The sequence below is a fragment of the Haliaeetus leucocephalus genome, unplaced genomic scaffold, assembly GCF_000737465.1.
Source record: "Haliaeetus leucocephalus isolate CR32 unplaced genomic scaffold, Haliaeetus_leucocephalus-4.0 Scaffold944, whole genome shotgun sequence".
Lineage (NCBI taxonomy): Eukaryota > Metazoa > Chordata > Aves > Accipitriformes > Accipitridae > Haliaeetus > Haliaeetus leucocephalus.
Genome location: NW_010973380.1, coordinates 3,937,031 through 3,956,417, shown reverse-complemented (window position 1 = coordinate 3,956,417; position 19,387 = coordinate 3,937,031). Strand labels below are relative to the sequence as shown.

Genomic DNA, 19,387 nt, shown 5'->3' with positions numbered 1-19,387 from the left:
GCTTAGGATACAAGACCAGTCAGTGTACGCTATATATTTTGTTGGCTAGTTACAGTTTGCATGGGCATATTTTGTGTTCGCTTGAGAAGAGACAGAACTTAAGAGCAGGGGTTGGGGTGAGAGGAAGCAGAGGTGTACTGCTGCTGACATCTGTCTCCATACAGCTGAAGTATGTGTGGCTTTTGTTTTTGTTAACAAAGCACGTGAGCCAAAGAGTGTATATCCAGTCCCTGTGCCTCACATTTGAATCACTGTTGTGGTGAGATCAACTATAAATATTTCTCGACAGTTTATTCTAACAAGTACAGATGTTTTAGAAAGGTTGATAGTGGCTGGAAGAGACAATGTGAAAAGCTTTGTTGGATATATAGTGTCACTTAGAGCTGGAGCTGTATTTCAATAAAAGCATGTTATCAAAAAGTGGTGTTATCACTTAGAAAACTGATCAAATGTATTCCACAAGTTAAAACCTTCTAAAATCCCTATTGTACTAACTTTTCTGCTAGTGCAGCTGCTTAGTTGGGGCCTCACGTAAAATCTGTTTCAGAGACTCAGTTAATTTTTGTCCACTGTCTTCAAATAGAAGAGCTCATAGTCTTGTTCCATTACCTTGTATTGTATAACAGTGATTTGCACACTCTTTGATGCTTCCCAGGGCAGAATTTGCAAATATGTAAAATGTGTGACCTATTTTGTATGATTTTTTTAAATAATGAATGCACAAATAAACTGATGTGGATTAGCAGGGTGGGTTGGATGGTTAGGGTGTGAAAGCCATGAAGATAAACCAGTCAGTTTACGCTGGCTGCAAATACAATTCTTACTCTCTTAAGCATGCATCACATCCCAGTGATGGGAGGTGGAGGAGGATAGGGTGTGCAGTATATCGGTCTGACTTGAATAAGGAAGCATGAATTTACAATATGTGTGATTTTATTTCCAAACAGATTTCCTTAGACTTGTCAGGGGCAGTTGTCTTTCAGTGAAGCATGAATACATTAAGGTTTTAAGTAAATCTGCAGCACAGACATCTGAGAAGCTTGCTGCGTAATTTAACTGAAAAATCTAAGGATGAGCTTTCACGAGATGGCTGCGCCAAACTAATGGCTTGCTGATGCCTAAAGGGACAGCTGCTCTGTTCCTTCTGAGTCCTGCTCCTAGTTATCCAGTGTTGCCTCTTCTTTTATGCAAACTCTGGCATCATCTTGATCATTCAGATCACTTTATCTGTTTAAAAAAACAAAACAAAACACCACCAACCAAAGAAAAACCCCCGAACCTCCTATCCCAAAAGAAAACCTAATCAGTTTGCTTTCGTTTCCCCATCGCCATTGGAAAAGCAGAGTATGAGCAGGACTTTATGGCCAGCAGATAGGGATCTAGGGAATGCCACTGTCCTGCAAACATTGAACTCTTTCATTGGCTCAGTAATCACAAGGACCATAGCTATTCAGATGTGTGCCAGTTAACAAGTCGTGTTTCAAACTGATTTCATACATACTTATACTAGAGGCTTTTCTCAGAACCATGAATGATAGTGGAATATAAATTCTTCAAGTAAAACAGCTGAAGATACTAACAAAAATATGAAAAGTGCAGTTCAGCTAGTAGCAGTGTCCTTGTTTAAATTAGATGAAAGCAATGCAAATTTGGCTTGAGACACAGAAAAGTCAGCTTTATATCTGTATATTTTTGCCATCTTAACATTATTTGGGCTATTATTTAATAGTTTCCAATAGGATGTTTAAACAAGAGATGTTTAAGAAATATCTTAATAATCTTTTTTTTTCTTTTTAGAACTGAAGGAGTGTCATCATGGGAGCATTTTTAGACAAGCCAAAGATGGAGAAGCATAATGCCCAGGGGCAAGGGAATGGGCTTCGTTATGGTCTGAGTAGTATGCAAGGCTGGCGAGTTGAAATGGAGGATGCACATACGGCTGTGATTGGTTTGCCAAATGGACTTGATGGATGGTCATTTTTTGCTGTATATGATGGGCACGCTGGATCACAGGTTGCCAAGTACTGCTGTGAGCATTTATTAGATCACATCACGAGCAACCAGGATTTTAAAGGGCCAGATGGGCCACCATCTGTGGAAAGTGTAAAGAGCGGCATCAGAACAGGTTTTCTGCAAATTGATGAACACATGAGAGTCATCTCCGAGAAGAAACATGGCGCAGACAGAAGTGGGTCAACAGCTGTGGGTGTCATGATTTCTCCCCAACATACATACTTCATCAACTGTGGAGACTCGAGAGGTTTACTTTGTAGAAACAGGAAGGTTCACTTCTTCACACAGGATCACAAACCAAGTAATCCACTGGAGAAAGAGCGTATACAGAATGCAGGTGGCTCTGTAATGATTCAGCGTGTGAATGGCTCTCTTGCTGTTTCAAGGGCACTTGGGGACTTTGATTACAAATGTGTCCATGGGAAAGGTCCTACAGAACAGCTAGTCTCACCTGAGCCTGAAGTTTATGAAATTGAGAGATCAGAAGATGATGATCAGTTCATCATACTGGCCTGCGACGGTATCTGGGATGTTATGGGAAATGAAGAGCTGTGTGACTTTGTAAGATCCAGACTTGAAGTCACTGATGACCTTGAGAAAGTTTGCAATGAGATAGTTGACACCTGCTTGTACAAGGTAGCCAGACTTGAGAGAAGAAGTTTACTGTGTTTTCATTATTAGAAGTTTATGAACAAGTTAAGAATAAGTTTTGATTCCAGTCTATAAGTATCCAATGGTTTATGTTAACATGACTTTGACAGTCATTACCATGATTCCCACAAAAATGGTGATAGAGGGGGAACAAACACACAACAGAAACAGTATGGCTTTGTGGGTGGTTTCGGTTAATGAAGAGTTTAAAATCATGTACAGATACGTTGTGATCATTGGGAAACTAGAAGCTGATGGGAATTTATGGGCAAGCCAAGGACAGTAACTGCCCTTTTCTGTTTCACAACATACTTTACAAAACTCTTAAGACTTAAATCAAGCTAGAGAATATTCTTTCCCTTCCTAATCTTCCTATGCTTTCTTGGGCATATAGTAGTAACATAACTGTCATAATTACACCAAGATAAGTGCAGAATAAATGAACCTTGACTTCATATTTTGCAGTTTAAAATTTCTTCTTGACTATACGAAGATCTGACTTCCTAAGTTAGTTTTTTATTCTCGTTTAATTACTGTATTTCTTATTCAGTGTTGTGTGATACAGCTCTGAAACTAGCTCAAGTAGAAGAAGATGGGACTGTTTTGTTTAACAAATCTGTGTAATTTTGTCTACAATAACTTCTACTTTGTATTAGTAAGTTGTAGGATGGTACAGTTACGGAAGAGATTTGAACTATTGAGTTTCATAGCTTGACACTTAATTTTCCAAAGGCAAGCTATAAGTCATAATGTAAAAAAGCCAACATTTTTGATACTAAAGAGACAAGACAGCATCTCTGCTCTTGTCACATGACTAACAAGGTCATTGTTTCCCTGTTGGAAAAATGTAATTGCTTTCCAACACTTTGGCAGATTGATAATGCATATATTTTTGCTCACAATTTTTGTCTGGTAGCCCTGAAAACAAATACCAGGGAAGGAACAGTGGCTTGTGGATGCTGTAAGCTTTGCAGTAGCCCACTGTCAGCACCTCCCCATATGCCCATATACTCTTGTTTTAAACATTGGCTTGTTCTTCATCTAGCTTACTTCAGTGAATTTAATTGGTGTTAAAAGTTAAGCATGTGGATGCGTGTTTGTAGACCAGAGCACAAGGGTATTGAAAGTAAACTAAACAGTTACTTTTCATAAGCAGAAAGTGTTTGTATTTTAAGGTATTCAAGTATTAGGGTTCTGTTTAGTTGGAGTTTTTAAATGTTTCCATTTCAAAGAATGCTTTTGTAAAGGCCTGGGCCCCTTCCAGCTGGTCTTTTAATGCATTCTCTCACTTGTAACTTTTCTTTTTTTAAAAAAACGGGGGGGGGATGGGACGGGGGACACCCTAATAGCTGTGATTTTAGGTGGAAGCACTGTCTGAATTCAACACCTCCCTACTTAGTGCTTTTAAGCAGTAATGGTTTTGTTTACCCATCTAATATTCAGCTGTTTTCCCAAAATTATTAGATAGTACTTAAAACAAGATGGAACACAACTTTGTAATTACACGTTGCTTGTTAGTAATGTCAGTTTTTAAGAGACAATGGGCTGTCTGTAATTGGCTCCATGTAGTCTTTAGACCATGAAAGAGGGAGGAACAAAGTGACTTAAAAGTTGTACTGAATGAATGGGCAGACTTCTGGAATTCTCTAAGGGTGTGGGGGGAAGTTAAGGCTAATGATAATATTAATCCATAGTAGTAACAGTTGTATTCTAATACCATATGATTTGTGAATTTTTGTGTGTAAAATGCTTTGATGTGTATTTAGCCTGGTGTGTATACATTCTCAAATCACTTTTTCTTTTCCACCAGGGAAGTCGAGACAACATGAGTGTGATATTGATCTGTTTTCCGAATGCACCAAAGGTATCGCCAGAGGCGGTGAAAAGAGAGGCAGAGTTGGACAAGTACCTGGAAAGCAGAGTAGAAGGTGGATCATTTAAAAAAAAATAAGTAACTTTGTTTCTAAACAGACCCCCTGGCCCCCTTCCCCTTCCAACAACTAAACTCTTAACACATACAGGCTTTTTAATAGACCTTCAAGTGCCCTTGGCCATCTAGTGTACACCTCTGAAAAAGGCACTCATATAGTCCTGCTCTATGTCCTGAAAAAATTTGGCTGTGAAACTGCAGCAGCCTATAGCCCTGAAAATTATTCAGGTGGCAGAGAAATAGTTCATTTGTGCTCAGTGTTCTTCATGAGTCCGCTGACGGTGCAAACTTCCGACCAGTAAATCCTGGTTCCTGTTATATGGAGTTAAATGAAATAATCAGAATATCTTGCAAAATGTCTGTGAAGATGGTAATTTGAGTGCCATTTTTCTATGTAGTTATGTACAAATCATTTAGCCATAATATTTTGTTATCCAATTATGGTAGGGTTACAGCTTGATTACTGCCATCTTTAAGGCACCTGCTAACGTATTTACTTACTTGAAAGTACATCAGAAATTTGTCAAAGCTAATCTTTAAGCATTCATGATGAACAAAAGCTGGGAGCTCATCTTACTCTGTCAAAATTTTGCTTTAAATTTGTATTGTGGGAGTTCTTTAAATTTAGACTGAAACTGCAAGTCTTAGGCATTTTGGGTCACCTACCTAAAAATGATATTTGAAAGCAGTTTGCTTTAAAAGATTTATCATTAAAACTGGATTTATAGTGCCTTTTGGTATTTAAAAACAACCACAGCTTGGAGTTTGTTTATGAAACATAAGACATGCTGTATGCATTGTTTGCATAGGTTATGTCTATTTTTGAAGTGGGCTCCTCTAGACCTGTATGTTACAAGTCTAGTTATGTGTATATACCCCCAATAATCTTTAACAGCACACGGGGCACGATACACAGAGTTATTCATAACTGTGATATCAGTGATTAGTAAGTTAGAGGAATATATTGTGCACTTTTTTTCCCTCCTTAACTTGCATGAAGATAACACAGTGCAGCTTCAGAAATTTCACAGAGAACTTGCCTACATGGGAATTCTGAGTTCAGACAAATTAATGTGCAATTTTAAAGCACTTACTACCTGTGTAGGTGCTCCTTCAGAAAGTAGCAACTTTTTGAAAGGCCTCATTCGCAAGGTCTTGGCAAACTACATCTGTTCTGCCCCTGAACAAATGTCCAGACAGACATTTCCGTGTTTTAATCTAACACTTGCCTAATGGGAGGAGTTGGTACACAGTAAGCAATAGCGTGAATCTTTTTGACAGCATAGCAGGAATATCCAAGTGCATGGTAACACTGCATGAGTTAAGTGTCAGATGGCTTTCTGCATTTCAAAGCAGTGAGCAGTTTTGCACCAGGCTTTTGAAGAGCTTACTGTGTATGCCCACTCACAGAATTGGTGAAGAACAAGTATGCTGTAAATTCACACATTAATTTACAGCATGCTAACTCTCCTAATTTGCGCAAGTATTACCTTTGTATCTTAGATACTTTGTCTGAGTTCAGACAAACCCATGACCTAGAATATGGAAATATGTTCAAGTTAAGGCTGGCCTCATTGTACCCCAGCAATATTACAATGAGGAAAGGTGACATTTTTGTACAGACACTTCATTTTATAAATGAAGAACCTAAACACTGGAACTACATGTTATTATGGTACATACAGTGAATTTGGCTGCCAGTACTTTGCATTTATACAAATACAAAATTTCAGGAATGAGCTAAGTGTCATACTTGCATAGAGGCAGAAGGGTTCTGTATGTAGTTATAAAGCACTTTAATACTAATTTAATGGGATGATGTCTGAACAACTTGAGGAAATGCATTGTACTTCCCCTCAAGGGTCTTTGCTTCTTTTTAGAGTTGTCCTCAATCTTTTGTCTGTTGTTGCACAAAGATATTATTTAAATTAATGAATATGTAGTAAACACTATTCAACCCAGCAGTGATTTGTATCAGCTGTGTGCAGAATTTGGCCTTACTCATGAGGGAAGTTGAGAGGCTGAACTGAAGGAGAACTTAAAGAACAGAAGTTGATTAACTTTGTTACATTTAACTTCATAATTCTTAGGCAGTTATTGTTTCCTGGTGTAAATGGATAATGCAGTATTGGCTTGTAAGGTAGGACTGCTACAGCATCTGAAACTCTCAACACTACAGTGAATAATCTTGCTGTTATCCTAGGATACTTTAAGAATGGTAGTGCTTAACTTTAAAAGCCTAATCTTCAGCTGAAGTAACTAGAAAATGTAAAGAATACTTCTAGAATGATCTTACTAATCTGTAATATCAATTTAAAGTTAAAATTCATTAAAATGGGAACTTGTTGAAAATGCATATTATGTATTTTTATGCACTTCAGTACTTATTGTAGTCCAACAAGTAATAAGATTTAATGCTTACTAATGTGCATTTTTTTCTGGTCGTACATTTATTCCCTCAGCCCAGAATATACCTTAAGATATATTAAGAAGTAGTTAAGAATTGCAAACTTTAAGACTGACTAGGGCGTAGTACTTATGGTCATCTTGAATAAGGAGAAGCGATTCAGATTTTAAAAAATGTAGAAAGTTTTCTACTTACCATGCCACGTAGGACACACCTTTTACTAATTTTGATGTGTTTCTGGTCCAGATTCATAGCTACAGTAAGTAATAATGGAAGAAGAAGCAAGTGTGGAGAAGCATCTCTGGGCCATTACTTGCAATAAATCAGTGTTATTCCTAAAATGTCATGTGAACTTCATGATAGAAGTAATCAGTCATTCCAAAATGTGTTGCTGTTATTTGCACTACTATGTGTTATTGATGTGTTGACTCTAAAAAGAAACTTGTCTAAGCTTTTTTTCTGTTCTCAGTTTTTTACATAAAAACATTCCATAATAGATAAGCCTTGCAATATTTATACCTAGATAGAGATAAATAATTTTAAGTTAGCTGTTACATGTTCCTTCCCATATTTTCACAAAATCAAAGCTCTGGCTTTTTTTTAAACTTTGTATGGAATTCCCATTCAGAATATGAAAAAGCAGATATGTTTTGAATCCTTTATTTTAGGGTTGTAAGTACATTTTTCCAGTACTTGATGCCATGAAAATGTGTAGAAGGTTTAAAAGTAAATTAAAGGTTGGGGACAGGGTTGTAAGATGTATTGAAATAAGATAATTCCAATAAATTAAACACAGCTAGCAGGCCGACTCCATTTGTTGTGTCTTCAGTGTTCATTCAGTCTGTATCTATAGTTTTATCAAAATATAAATGTATTCATTTAGTGGAGACTGTATGTTAAATGTACTGCAGTTACAGGTTGTGAAACTGTGTAGTATAGGTAAACTATAAATTCCTTATTTTTGTACAGCAGAACTTTAGCACTAGCACAATGTAGAATATACTAGATGTTCAAAATTGCACAATAAAGGAACTTGGCAAACCAAATCTGATATCTTTGCTTCTTATTCAGATTTAAGAGTGTTAGATTATTTATTTACTAAATACTAGATGGTAAAATGAATTTTGGCTATAGATTTTGAGGAAATGGCAAGTTTTTGAGGTGTCTATGGTGTGTGGTGTCATGTATTTAAAATGTAGGCTTTGAACTAAACAGATTAAAGCTTTGTGTTGCAGAGTTTGACATTGGTTAAGGGCTAGACAGTGTTTCCACTGTACCTTGCAAATAATTTACATGGCCTGACTGCAAAATAGAGCTGATGCTTTTTGTAAACACACACAGCCCTGAAAAACTATTACATGCACAAAAAGTAACTTACAGTTGTTGGTTTTAATTTTTTAACTAGAAAGGACTGGATCCGTGTTGGCTTTAAAAGGTTTTAATGTGCCTTATCTCGCTAATGAAATTATAAAATGGAAACTTGGTATGCTTTTCTGGAATTATCATTTAGGGCAATAAGTGAATGCTAGAGTATTTTTCAAAAGTGGTACTGATGAATTCCAGCTACTCTTCAAGCTGTGTAAATGCTTTATTACATGAAGAATAGTGGTACATAGACATATGTGGATGTATATATATATGCACATATGTACACGTTATTGTATGTGTGCTGCAGTATTCACTTGAAGATCAACAGCGCCAGGTCTTAATAATTCTTATCTCTTACAATTTCTAAGAGCTCATGTGTACAGAGAAATTGATGAGATGCATTTTAAAAAAACGTGCTTGTTCTTGAAATTTCATAAAATCCCTATTTAAAGAGTGACTCTTCAGGGATGGTATGGTCTGAAATATCTTGAGTTCAAATAAAATTATGTGCTTATGACTTGGAAAAAACAAACAAAAATAAAATAACACCACCCTCTCCCACCCCCTCCCCCCTGGCCTAAGAGTAAAGTTAAAGAATGAATTTCTAATCAAACGTGACTGTGGCTATAGTACAGATTCTTTTCACCCAGAAGTTGGAGTGGATCAGCTTTAAGTAACTGCCCAATATCCACGTATCCCTTAAGTGAGTTGAAGGTGGAACTGTCTTTTAGATGTAATGTCCCTGGCTTTTAATTTGTATGTAATAGTTCTTAAAATTTGCATGTTGCTGTAATGCAGTAAGGTACAAGTATTGTCTAATATACATACAGCCATGGGATTTATTTTTAATATGTCTAACCTTTTGTTTCTTGAAAATATTATGCTTTCTATGATGGCGATAATCTTTTATCTTCTGTTGCAGCGATAAAGCTGATGATATGTCTCATGCCCAGGGATTTTTGTTGGGAAGATATTACATCTTCTGTTATATCTAATGTATAGTAGGAAAGCCATTAAAGAATTTTTTCCCACTTTTATTAGGTAGCTGTGTATTTCTAAAACCAGTGTGCACGTTAACAGTTAGCAATATGTCTTTGTCAAATCTGTTACAGGTTCTTTTTCTTATGGAACCAAAGTTAACATTTACCGTGTTGAATATGGTCTGTCATCTTTTTTTTTTTTTTTTAATATATATATTAAGAGAAGTTAAGCTACCTTTTTATAAAACTGAGTGTTTCAATCTTTTTAAGTTAAATTTGGACTGCACTTACAAAAAAAGTACTTCTGATTCCCAGAGATCATAAAGAAGCAGGGTGAAGGAGTCCCAGACTTAGTCCACGTGATGCGTACGTTAGCAACTGAGAGCATCCCAAACCTCCCGCCAGGGGGTGAATTGGCAAGCAAGTGAGTTCTCATCAGTGTAAATGTGGTTTTTGATTTAAATCAAAACTTAACTGTAAGGCCACTCTTAAAAGTGGGGGGGAGGGAAGAGGGGTACAGGACAAAAGGTGGTGATCTGTTTTCTGATTTTTATTACTCAGTTGTTCTGAATGAAAAGATAAGAACAGAGTTAATTGAATCACTACTAAAATTAAATGTCAAACTGTAGTTTTGGGAAGGACTGGGGGTTTTTAAGGGTGGCCTGAGTGTGTCTGTTTTTTTGTAATTAACTGTGTTTTCTGGGTGGGAGGTTACATTTGAAGATGCCAAAATAATGCCCTGACTTTAGTAGTTACTTGAATATGTAGTTCTGCACTTTTACAAGAAGTGATATGTACATGATGTTTTGCTTGGCAGCTTTCTTTTCTTGTCTATAGCTAAAGCAATATTGTAATTGCTTCAAAGTTTGCTTCTCTATCTGTCTGCTTGTGACAAATCTGAAAACTAGATAGAAGTCTATCAAAAAACAAAAGTTAAATGTACAGCTTTAGTCTGGTTTTGTCCTTCAAGAGTTCAGTGTTGATGCTCTGTGGCTTCTCAAATTGATGTTCATTATTAAAGGAAGCAATGTGCTTAGCTTGTTTGCATAGCAAACCAAGTGCTTTTTGGTTCAAAAGATTGTTCGTGAACCTGCGCTGTGTTAAAATGGATTGGGCACATGTGGTGCAGACTATATTTTTAACCCTTCAGAGTATGATTCTTGTATTGTTACACCAAAACATGAAGACTCTAGGTATGTAAATGAATGTAGATGACTTCTACAAAACAAAATTGTTCTTACACAAACTGTTTGACTAGGAAAAGAAGAGATGCCCATTTTATATGTAATAGCAGCATCTATTTAGGACGTGTTGCTGTAGTCTTGAAGTATCAATGAGTCAGTTACTCATGAAATATGGCATACAAACTGATTTTTCTCAATCTCCTTTGGCTAGCAGTAGCATCATGGTTATGAGGAAATGCTGAAGTGACTGATTTATGTGGGATTTCGTGTCTTAGTGATGCTAGTTTGAATAGGGGTTGGTAGAAGTATGGATTTAATTGGATGTTAGTGTAACTCAAAGCACTACTGCCAATTTGGAAGGAAAATAATGCTTTTCAAGCAACCTGCGTTTATTTAGAATCAAAGACACCTATTTCTTGAAGGATCAGGGAAATTTTCCAGTTCATATGTGCAATGTACTTTGTGTGTAATTGCTTGTTTTTATTGCTTTAAATTCAGCCTCTTCCATGCCCTATAATCATTCACTAGTTCACTGTGATGTTTATACTGCTGCATGTTAGTTCCTGACTTTTCAGTGTTATGAGATGATTATGAAGCCTATCATCTGCTTTTTTTCTTCTAATGCACTCCTTTGTGATTGCTCTGCATGCATTCATGAGCAGTTAAAAGGTTGTTCTTTGAAGTTTGTTTTGTATCGCAGTTGTGGTCTGCTACTTCGTCATACTTGGTTCTGCAGAAGGGGATCTGGAGGAAAGTTGCTTTTAAAGTCCAATCTATAATTCCTGTCTTTTACTCCCCTCTTTCCTTCCTGCTCCCCCTCCAAAGTTGTTTCCTTATATGCTGGGTAAGGCAAAGGCTTCCTCTTCCTTCAGGCTCACATTGGTTTGAGTATCAGTTTTAAAAAAAACCATTCCCCCCTGGGGAAAAAAAAAAAAAAAAAAAAACCAAAAAACAACAACCCCCCCCCCCCAAAACCCCCAAAACAAACAAACCCCCAAAACCCAACAACAACAAAAAAACCCAACACAAAACCACAAACACCCCCCCATGTTGCTCGTTTACATGTTGTTTGCAATTTTTCTATTAATATTTTATCAATGTTTCCTATTGATATTAGAAAAGCAGAGAATCCCAGAGACAAAAGTTAATTATAAGCTATCTTAAATATGCTAAGCACATTTTTATAAAGGAGGAAACTCTAAAGACGCTTGAAATAGTTTTTTAATATTTTTTTACCAGACAAAATTCTTCTCAGTCTAAAGATAGGATACGTAGGACTGCTATTTGCAGTTTAAATTTTTTTGAGAAAAGTTGCAGGAGAGTATTGGATGTATATTATTGTAAAAGGGTATTGCTTCAGAAATAATTTTTCCAGGTTTGCACATGGAAAGTACATTTCAGAATATAACACTAACAAAAACGTACTTCAGAATGCAATTTTTGTGCATCCGGAAAATAAAAAAACCTCTATTCCCCTATGCAAGTTCCATAATACATGAAGTACTACTGCAGTGTTCATCAGACACACAAATAATCAGGGCATTCAATGTCCATCAAGTTTTCTGACACCCTTTTTCAAAGTCAGGAGACGTAGCACCAAGCAGCATTGCAGCCTCTACTGAATGTCAGATTGTGCTCTCCTCCTGCTGAAATCTGAGTGGTATTCAGCTTTGTTAATCTTGAACTTAAAGGTTTTAAAGGATACAGCAGCTGTGTTCAGTGTTTAATGATGCTTAGTGCTAACTTGCAGTAAACTTGGTTCTGTGAATTTAAAACCTTTTAAAGTTTGCATTTTAAATTGAAATTATGCTTAGGGAATTTGATTAAAAAAAAAAAAAAAAGACACAACCTTAAAGTCTTGTGGGTTTGTTTTTTTTTTTTGCTCTAGACGGAGTGTGATTGAAGCTGTTTATAACAGACTGAACCCCTACAGGAATGATGATACTGTAAGTATCCTTTCTCTTACATTATCTTTCCCCCCACCCCAATTATTTTAGCTGTTTTGTAAAGAAACATATTGCTAGTTCTTGTTAAAAGACAGTTTCCCCCAAAGAAGCAGTAGCAATGTTGTGCTCTTTGGACTATGTTTTGTAATTGTTTTCTGCTGCCTTCTGCTGATCATAGTCTCAAAACTCCAGTATGGTTGATTAATTTGTCCCATGGAATTTCATTATTTGAATCCTGCCTGGTTTTCCAAATTCTTTCCTGCCCAGTGGTGCAGTGGAGTCATGTATTTTTTTTTTCCCTTTTATGGGAGACATTTTTCCCCAGATATCAAGAAGGCTATACTTGTAGGATAAACAGATTTCTAACTGTCAGCTTTAAGGATATATTAACTTTACAAATGGACTGCATAAGTACTTTTATTCTTAAGCGTAGAGCATCTTACAGCAAGCATACAGTTTAGGTTCTTATATGTCAGTGATCAGTGACATGAAGCCACTGTCAGCAGGGAAAACCACCGCAAAACTCTAAAATATGAACACTGATCCCAGTTGCAGTTAGATCACTGGAAACAATGTTCTGTCACTGGAAGTGCTGTACTTCATAAAGTAGTTAAATTGGTCCTTTACCTATCAGCAAAAATTACTTACATGCTTAGATGTGACATAAGTGAAATGCATCCAGACTTAAAGAATTGTGTATTGGCTTCACAACTGAGTGCTAGTTTATTTGGCAGTTCTCATATCTTTAGCATAAAAATTCCTAAACAGTGGCTGAAAGAGGGTGCTTTACCTACAAAATACATTCTATAGTATGTTACTCTTCTACAAATGTACAGTACACAAACTTCTTTGTTTTGCGATGATGTTGGCAACTTGGATACAGAAATCTGCATACTGAATAGTTGGCACGCAGCTCACTATTTTACTCACTACTGCTTTTATTCTTCATCCTTGCACTTGAAACAAACACAGCCATTTTGGTCTTTCATATAATTGCTCTCCTTTGCTACTTTTGGTCTTGAAGAAAAAACTGGAGGTGGTACTTTTGCAAAGGGTAATTTTAGTGATTTGTGGTTTTTTGTGTGTTTTTTTTTTTTTACTACACCTCCGTGCCAACTGTTCTTCTCTATGGTTTGTAATGAATTCTGTGTGCAAGTTTGAATGAAGGGTGCAGAACTTTAGTGCTAAGAAATTGTCGTATGTGGCATTGCTGGAGACTTAGCCTCTTTTCTCTTGCAGGAATCAGTAAGGCAGTGCTTTTAAGGAGGAGTAATATTTCTCCCTCCTGCAGTCCTAGTAATGAGAGAAGTGTAGCTGTGGAAGCACCAGCATAAACTGTTGTTAAAGCCCATCATGGCCCTTAATTACTTAGGGGGAGGTAGCAGGCACGCTGAAACAACCAAAGATTGCTGTACAGAAGCAGTTTGCTCTGATGCCTGTGCTACTGATTTAGCTGTTGCTTCAGCTACCGAGCTGTGGTCCCCCTTCTTAGTCGTGGTGTTAACCTGTGTACCCAACTGATGAGGAGTTAGAGAAAGCTGAATATAGAACAATCTAAGCAAGGGAAATGGAAACAGACATGACATAAAGGCAAATGGGTTAAAAACATGTACTAGAATTAAATATTCGATTTGTACTAGGATTTTTTTTACCTGATAGCAGGAATCAGTTAAACATTATTCAGGGGTGTGGTAGTTACACAAAATCCACTGTTGCCTGTGGGCCTAAATGGACCAAATTTTAGGGATACTCAGGTATTGGATGCATGGTTTAACGCCATGTTGTGTGGCCACATAGTTATGATTTAGAGCATGGCATGTCTCTGCTTCCAATTTTTTTCTTATATACATTTTTTTCTCTTTGTGGTTTTATTACCATCCTAAGTTAGGGTTTCCTGCAGTTGCCCAAACTACACTTTTCTAACCTTAAATTACAAGTGTTAAAATTGATCTGAATTATAACAGGGTGTCAGTTGATGACTGTCTTCCTATTAAGTGAGGGAGGGCTGAAATCACAAAAGATGGTAATGATAGCAACAAATGGCATGAGGCACATCCTGCTCTTTTAATGCACCTGTGTAGTAAGTGTATCCATTTTGTATTTCTTCTGACTACTCAGAATGGTTTTGAATAATGTTCCTAGGATATTATTTTGAGGATTGATAAGGCTATTATAAAACACTTGGTCAGATTTTGAAATGTCTTGGTACTAATACTTCATTAATTAAGCATATGTGGATTTTAGATACTTCTTAAATGCTATTTCTGAAAGGGGAGAGAAAACAGACTTCTAAAATGATTTAAGTCTTTACCCTTTTCAGTCTGGATTATCCAGAAACTGCTGTAACTGTGGGCACTCCAGACTTTAAAGGGTTCCTTCTTTTTTCTTTAAGGATTCTGCCTCAACTGATGATATGTGGTAAAACTGCTCATCTAGCTGTGGAGTTCACGTTTCATCCTTCAAATGAAAGTGCAGCCCAACCTCAGTGACCCTTCTTAACATCCATCCTCATCCTTAATTAAAGACGGGAATATGATGTGTTGGTGAGACTGACTACAGCAGTATGACATCTAGCCCAGGAACTGATCTTTTTTGTAAAACAGACTTCTGTAAACATGATTTCAAACCATAATTCATGTTGTAAATCAGACTCCAGCAATTTATGTTGTATGATTTTGTTTTTGTAAAGTGCAATTGTCTTTGTACAAAATGCTCATATTTAATTATGAACTGCTTTAAATCACTATAAAGGTTAGAAGAAACGTTTGGCTTGTGTGATGCAACAATATATATCCCTTTAAATTCATGTTGTGGTTTTGGATTGCAAGGAGCAGCAGCCTAGCCAGCTAGGTGCTCAAGAGGTGCACAAAACTGTAAAGATAACTTTTTGTTTTATATGAAAGCTGAACTTGTGGGAAACTTACCAGAAATTACAGTGTGTGAATTTGCTTGGCAATGGAAAAATAATTAAGAGTAGTGCACATTCTTCAACAAACGTATATTGTTTTCTTGGACACACTCCTGCTCTCACATTGAGTTAAAGGGAGTTCTGATTTTGACTTCAGTGGGAGTTAAATCATGCCCTATTAATAGTATCGTGTTCATACACGTATGAACCTTGGGATTACAATGCCTTGATTCTTTGCACCTCTTTTTTCATTAACCCTTACCTGAAACTACTAATCACTGAGCACGAACAGGCAGCTTTCTACATACAGTAGGAGTCTGCAGCATTTTTACAATCCTGATTGGCTGGGTCTGCTGCTGTTCCAAGTAAAATACTTTGAATTCCATTTTATCAATAAAGCTTGATTTAACAAACAAGAAATTTATCCATAAATGTGTAATTCCTTTTTTCCTGCCTTTTAAAATGTTGGTGCCATTGTAAATGATATTTTACTTGTGGAAGAATATTTTTATTAATTGGTAGCCCATTTTTAAAATGGGAAGGATTTTGATTATTGCCCAAGACATAGCCATATGCTAGAGGATGATGTGGGATTAATCCGTTACCCTATTTTTTACAAGTGTGGGTTTTTTCAGGCTTTTTGGTGTTGTGGTTTTTTTTCTCCCCACTGAAGATGTGCATTGGTTTGAATTTGCCTACTGTTTGATAAAAATACATTTGTCAAAGCCTGACAATCTTTAACATTTTATGGTGTGTGTTTTTAATTGACCCACTTACTTAGAATGAGAGACTAGTGGTTAAACAGTACTTGTGATTTGAGATATAGCATGTTGACAATATTTAACTGTTCGTTGTTTAAAATTCTAATTTAAAATTTTATAAGATAATAAACTAATTTGATTTAAGCTTAGCTTTCTCCCATTGAGCATACAAAAATTAAGTTCAAGTCAGTCGTGTTTGCAAAACTGCTGTTTTGTGCACCTTGTATTGTCTTTTTGGTTGAGAATATTGTATTTAATATGTAGTTTACTCATTTAGTAGGCAGATTCCCCAAAAGGAAAATCAGTAAAACAAGTAGATTGTAACATTTACTGCAGTTAAACAGAATCAAAACTTGGTGTATAATTACTTTTTGATAGGAAAATGTAGTACAATGCATTTTGCTATATTTGTCTTTCCCTAACTTTGAAATATACATATTTGTATATATAGCCTTAAAACTAATGCAGAGTTAGGGAACACTGGACAGTGAAAAAGTAACTTATAGTGTCTTGGAACTAAGTATAGTATATACCAGCAAACTTTTCTTTTATCCCTCTTGTCTATGTGGGGTGCTTAAACGTAACTTCATTGTATTCAGTTTGTAATCTGTTCAAGCATGAATGAAGAAAACATAAGCACTATTTGTATTTATAAATTTATAGCAATTTTTGCTTTAAGAACCAGTTCCTTACCTACCTATGAATAAATGCTTAAAATGTCTAATTTTGTTGTAGAGTGCAAAACTATAATAATGTTAAGTTATAGCTTCACAGGCACCTAATTAACAAGCATATTTAATAATACATGGCGTATTAGTGCAAAAAGCTAAACCTAATTTAGGACTAGGCAGATAAAGTTCTGTCCTTTTTCATAGAGACTAAAGTTTAGTTTTGGAAACTGCAAAACGTTGAACTGGACTGTGGAACCTTTGAGTTTTTAAACTTTAAAAATCGGAAGCAAAACTGTGGTGTGAAAAGCCATACTTCAAACCATAATCACTTAAACTGTCTCAGTGACAAATGATACATTTGAAGCCTCTTCTTATGAGGTCTCCTAAAGGTTAGAAAGAACATAATTCTGCTATTGCTACAGGCGATGTAACTAGGTTTGAGGGTAGCGGAAGAAAGCCCGTTTCAGGCCTTTCTCTCTCCTGCCTATGTTCAGCGTTTTGATGAGGTCAGAGCACTGAATCTATTATGTATGCATAAACACTGCCATTTTAGATACAGATTTTGATTACAAAATATGCGAACTAAGTATATAAAGCATCCTAGAACAGAGGCAAGCTCTACTTTTCACCGCTCTGAAAAGGAAAAGGCACTTTTGCACCTTTGTGCATCTCCTTCTTGCACCAGAAACTTTTTTTTAAATGCTAAAAAAACATTAGCACCTCAGGGGCAAGGCAGCAATTTTTTTTTTTTTTAAAGTATTGTGTGCTATTTATTTCCCTCTTGGAAAAAGATTCCTGTGTGACAAAAATGAAAATTGTGTGATGTTAAAAGATGTATTTTTAAATACATGTTCAAATAGGATGGTCCCAATTTGCTTGTTTTTAAAAGGAAATTACATTTGTAAAGCTACTTTGCTTCGTATGCCATGCGACTTTGTTTTCCTTCTACGTTTGACAGCTTCACTGGCTTCAGTTTCTGTGAGTTTTGTTATAGTCAGATTAAATGTTTCACTGATCATTCTGGGAGAATACCTGTACTGCTTTATAGACAAGTGTTTCAAATAATTCTCACTAATTCAGCATTGAAATATGTTCAAGACAGAGGCTTCTAAAATGTGTTTTAAAACCAATGTTGGGTTAACTAAATGCAATTACATTAAGTAGGGTCCCGTTGTATCAATGGAGTCCCCGGTACACGTGGTAGGGCAGAAATCTGGGGGTCCTGTGCAAGTTGTGAAGCCAGGGCCTTTCAGCTGGCTTGCTCTTACCTAGCCAGGAAGCAGCCCCACAAAGACCTTGATGTGTGGCCATCATTCATTTTAATCTTCCAGCAAAAGTCAGAATCGGAGAGAGAAATTTCATCTGCTTGTCATTAAACTACGCTGAGTTGCAGTAATCCTAGGTTGTGTCATACTAGCAAGGTGCCTGATGAATATTAAGCAGCAGATGAGTAATGGTAGCACTTACCTTGATAGTTCCTGCAGGTGCCAAAGGTAATCATTTTAACATGTACTTACGATAAACTGACTTCAGTGTCCGTTAAATTACTGCAAAGCTGGTACTGTCTCAGCTATATAGGTTAAACTCTGAGCCATTTTGCTCAGTTCAAGAATTGGAAACTTAAAAAGGTGATTTAACAAAATTTCACTTCAATTGATTCCCTGGTAAGAATCCCATCTTAATTTGATACACTGGGATAGGATAGACTTCCTATTGCATTTCATTTTTTAGTAATTTATGAACTAAGGATATGCTTTCATGATCAAATATCAAGACTAAACTATTGCTGTAAGTTTGCCCCTGCTGCCCTTTTTGTGCCAGCACTCATGCTTATGTGGCCGTGCAGTTAGGAGAAAGGAAAAAAAAATCTGTACGCTTCATCTGGGTAAGTTGATCATCCAGCTATGGGATGCTGGTACTAGGGCAAGATGCGGGCTGGGGAGACAGGACTGAGAGCAAGGGAATGGTTGCACCACCCCTTCTGCAACAGTTTGGGAAACTACACCCTAAACAGATAAATGATTGACCTCTGTAGGGAGTATCGGAAGCCTTTGCAGATCTTTCTCCACTCTATAATTAAGACAAACATTTTGGTAAACATTCTTCTTAAAACTGGAATCATGAGACTTTGGTTTTAATGTCATCTTGTGTATGAGTTACGTGCTGACAAACATATTTTCGCTTTCTCTAGACATACGTTGCTCTGCTGTGGGATAGACAGCATGGCTGCCACAATTAAGTTAATGATAAGGTTGTTACAGTTTACCTTATTTCAATGTATATCAGGATTTCATGCTGAGATGTTCACCTTCATCTCTACCTGCATCTTCTTGAATTGCTTTTATGTGCAAATGACTTCGTATATTTAAATTTCTTGATATTTAAACTTGGCCATGTCTGAAGCGGACTAACCTTTAGTAAAATGTTACCCTTTTCCTCATCATTTGGCAAATACCGTATTTTAATACAAACCTGATGTACCTTGCCTAGGTTCAGAAACGGCAAAATTGTGTAGAGCTATAGGGCTGTACCTGACTTTTTTCTGTAGAAAATAGAATTGTTACTCTG

The 19,387-nt window shown here is 36.5% G+C and overlaps 1 protein-coding gene across 2 annotated transcripts; it reads left to right on the top strand.

Annotated features, from left to right (window-relative positions):
- The first annotated feature begins 1,801 nt into the window (after positions 1-1,801).
- PPM1A (protein phosphatase, Mg2+/Mn2+ dependent, 1A) lies at positions 1,802-17,982 on the top strand. 2 transcript variants are annotated; one of them, XM_010584168.1, is made up of 5 exons: positions 1,802-2,649; positions 4,475-4,592; positions 9,665-9,773; positions 12,422-12,479; positions 14,872-17,982. In XM_010584168.1, exons 1-5 carry the CDS (start codon positions 1,816-1,818, stop codon positions 14,899-14,901), a joined length of 1,149 nt encoding a protein of 382 aa, XP_010582470.1. In that variant the 5' UTR covers positions 1,802-1,815; the 3' UTR covers positions 14,902-17,982. The 2 variants fall into 2 exon arrangements, with proteins under 2 accessions (XP_010582470.1, XP_010582471.1); XM_010584169.1 differs by lacking the exon at positions 9,665-9,773.
- Positions 17,983-19,387: the final 1,405 nt, after the last annotated feature.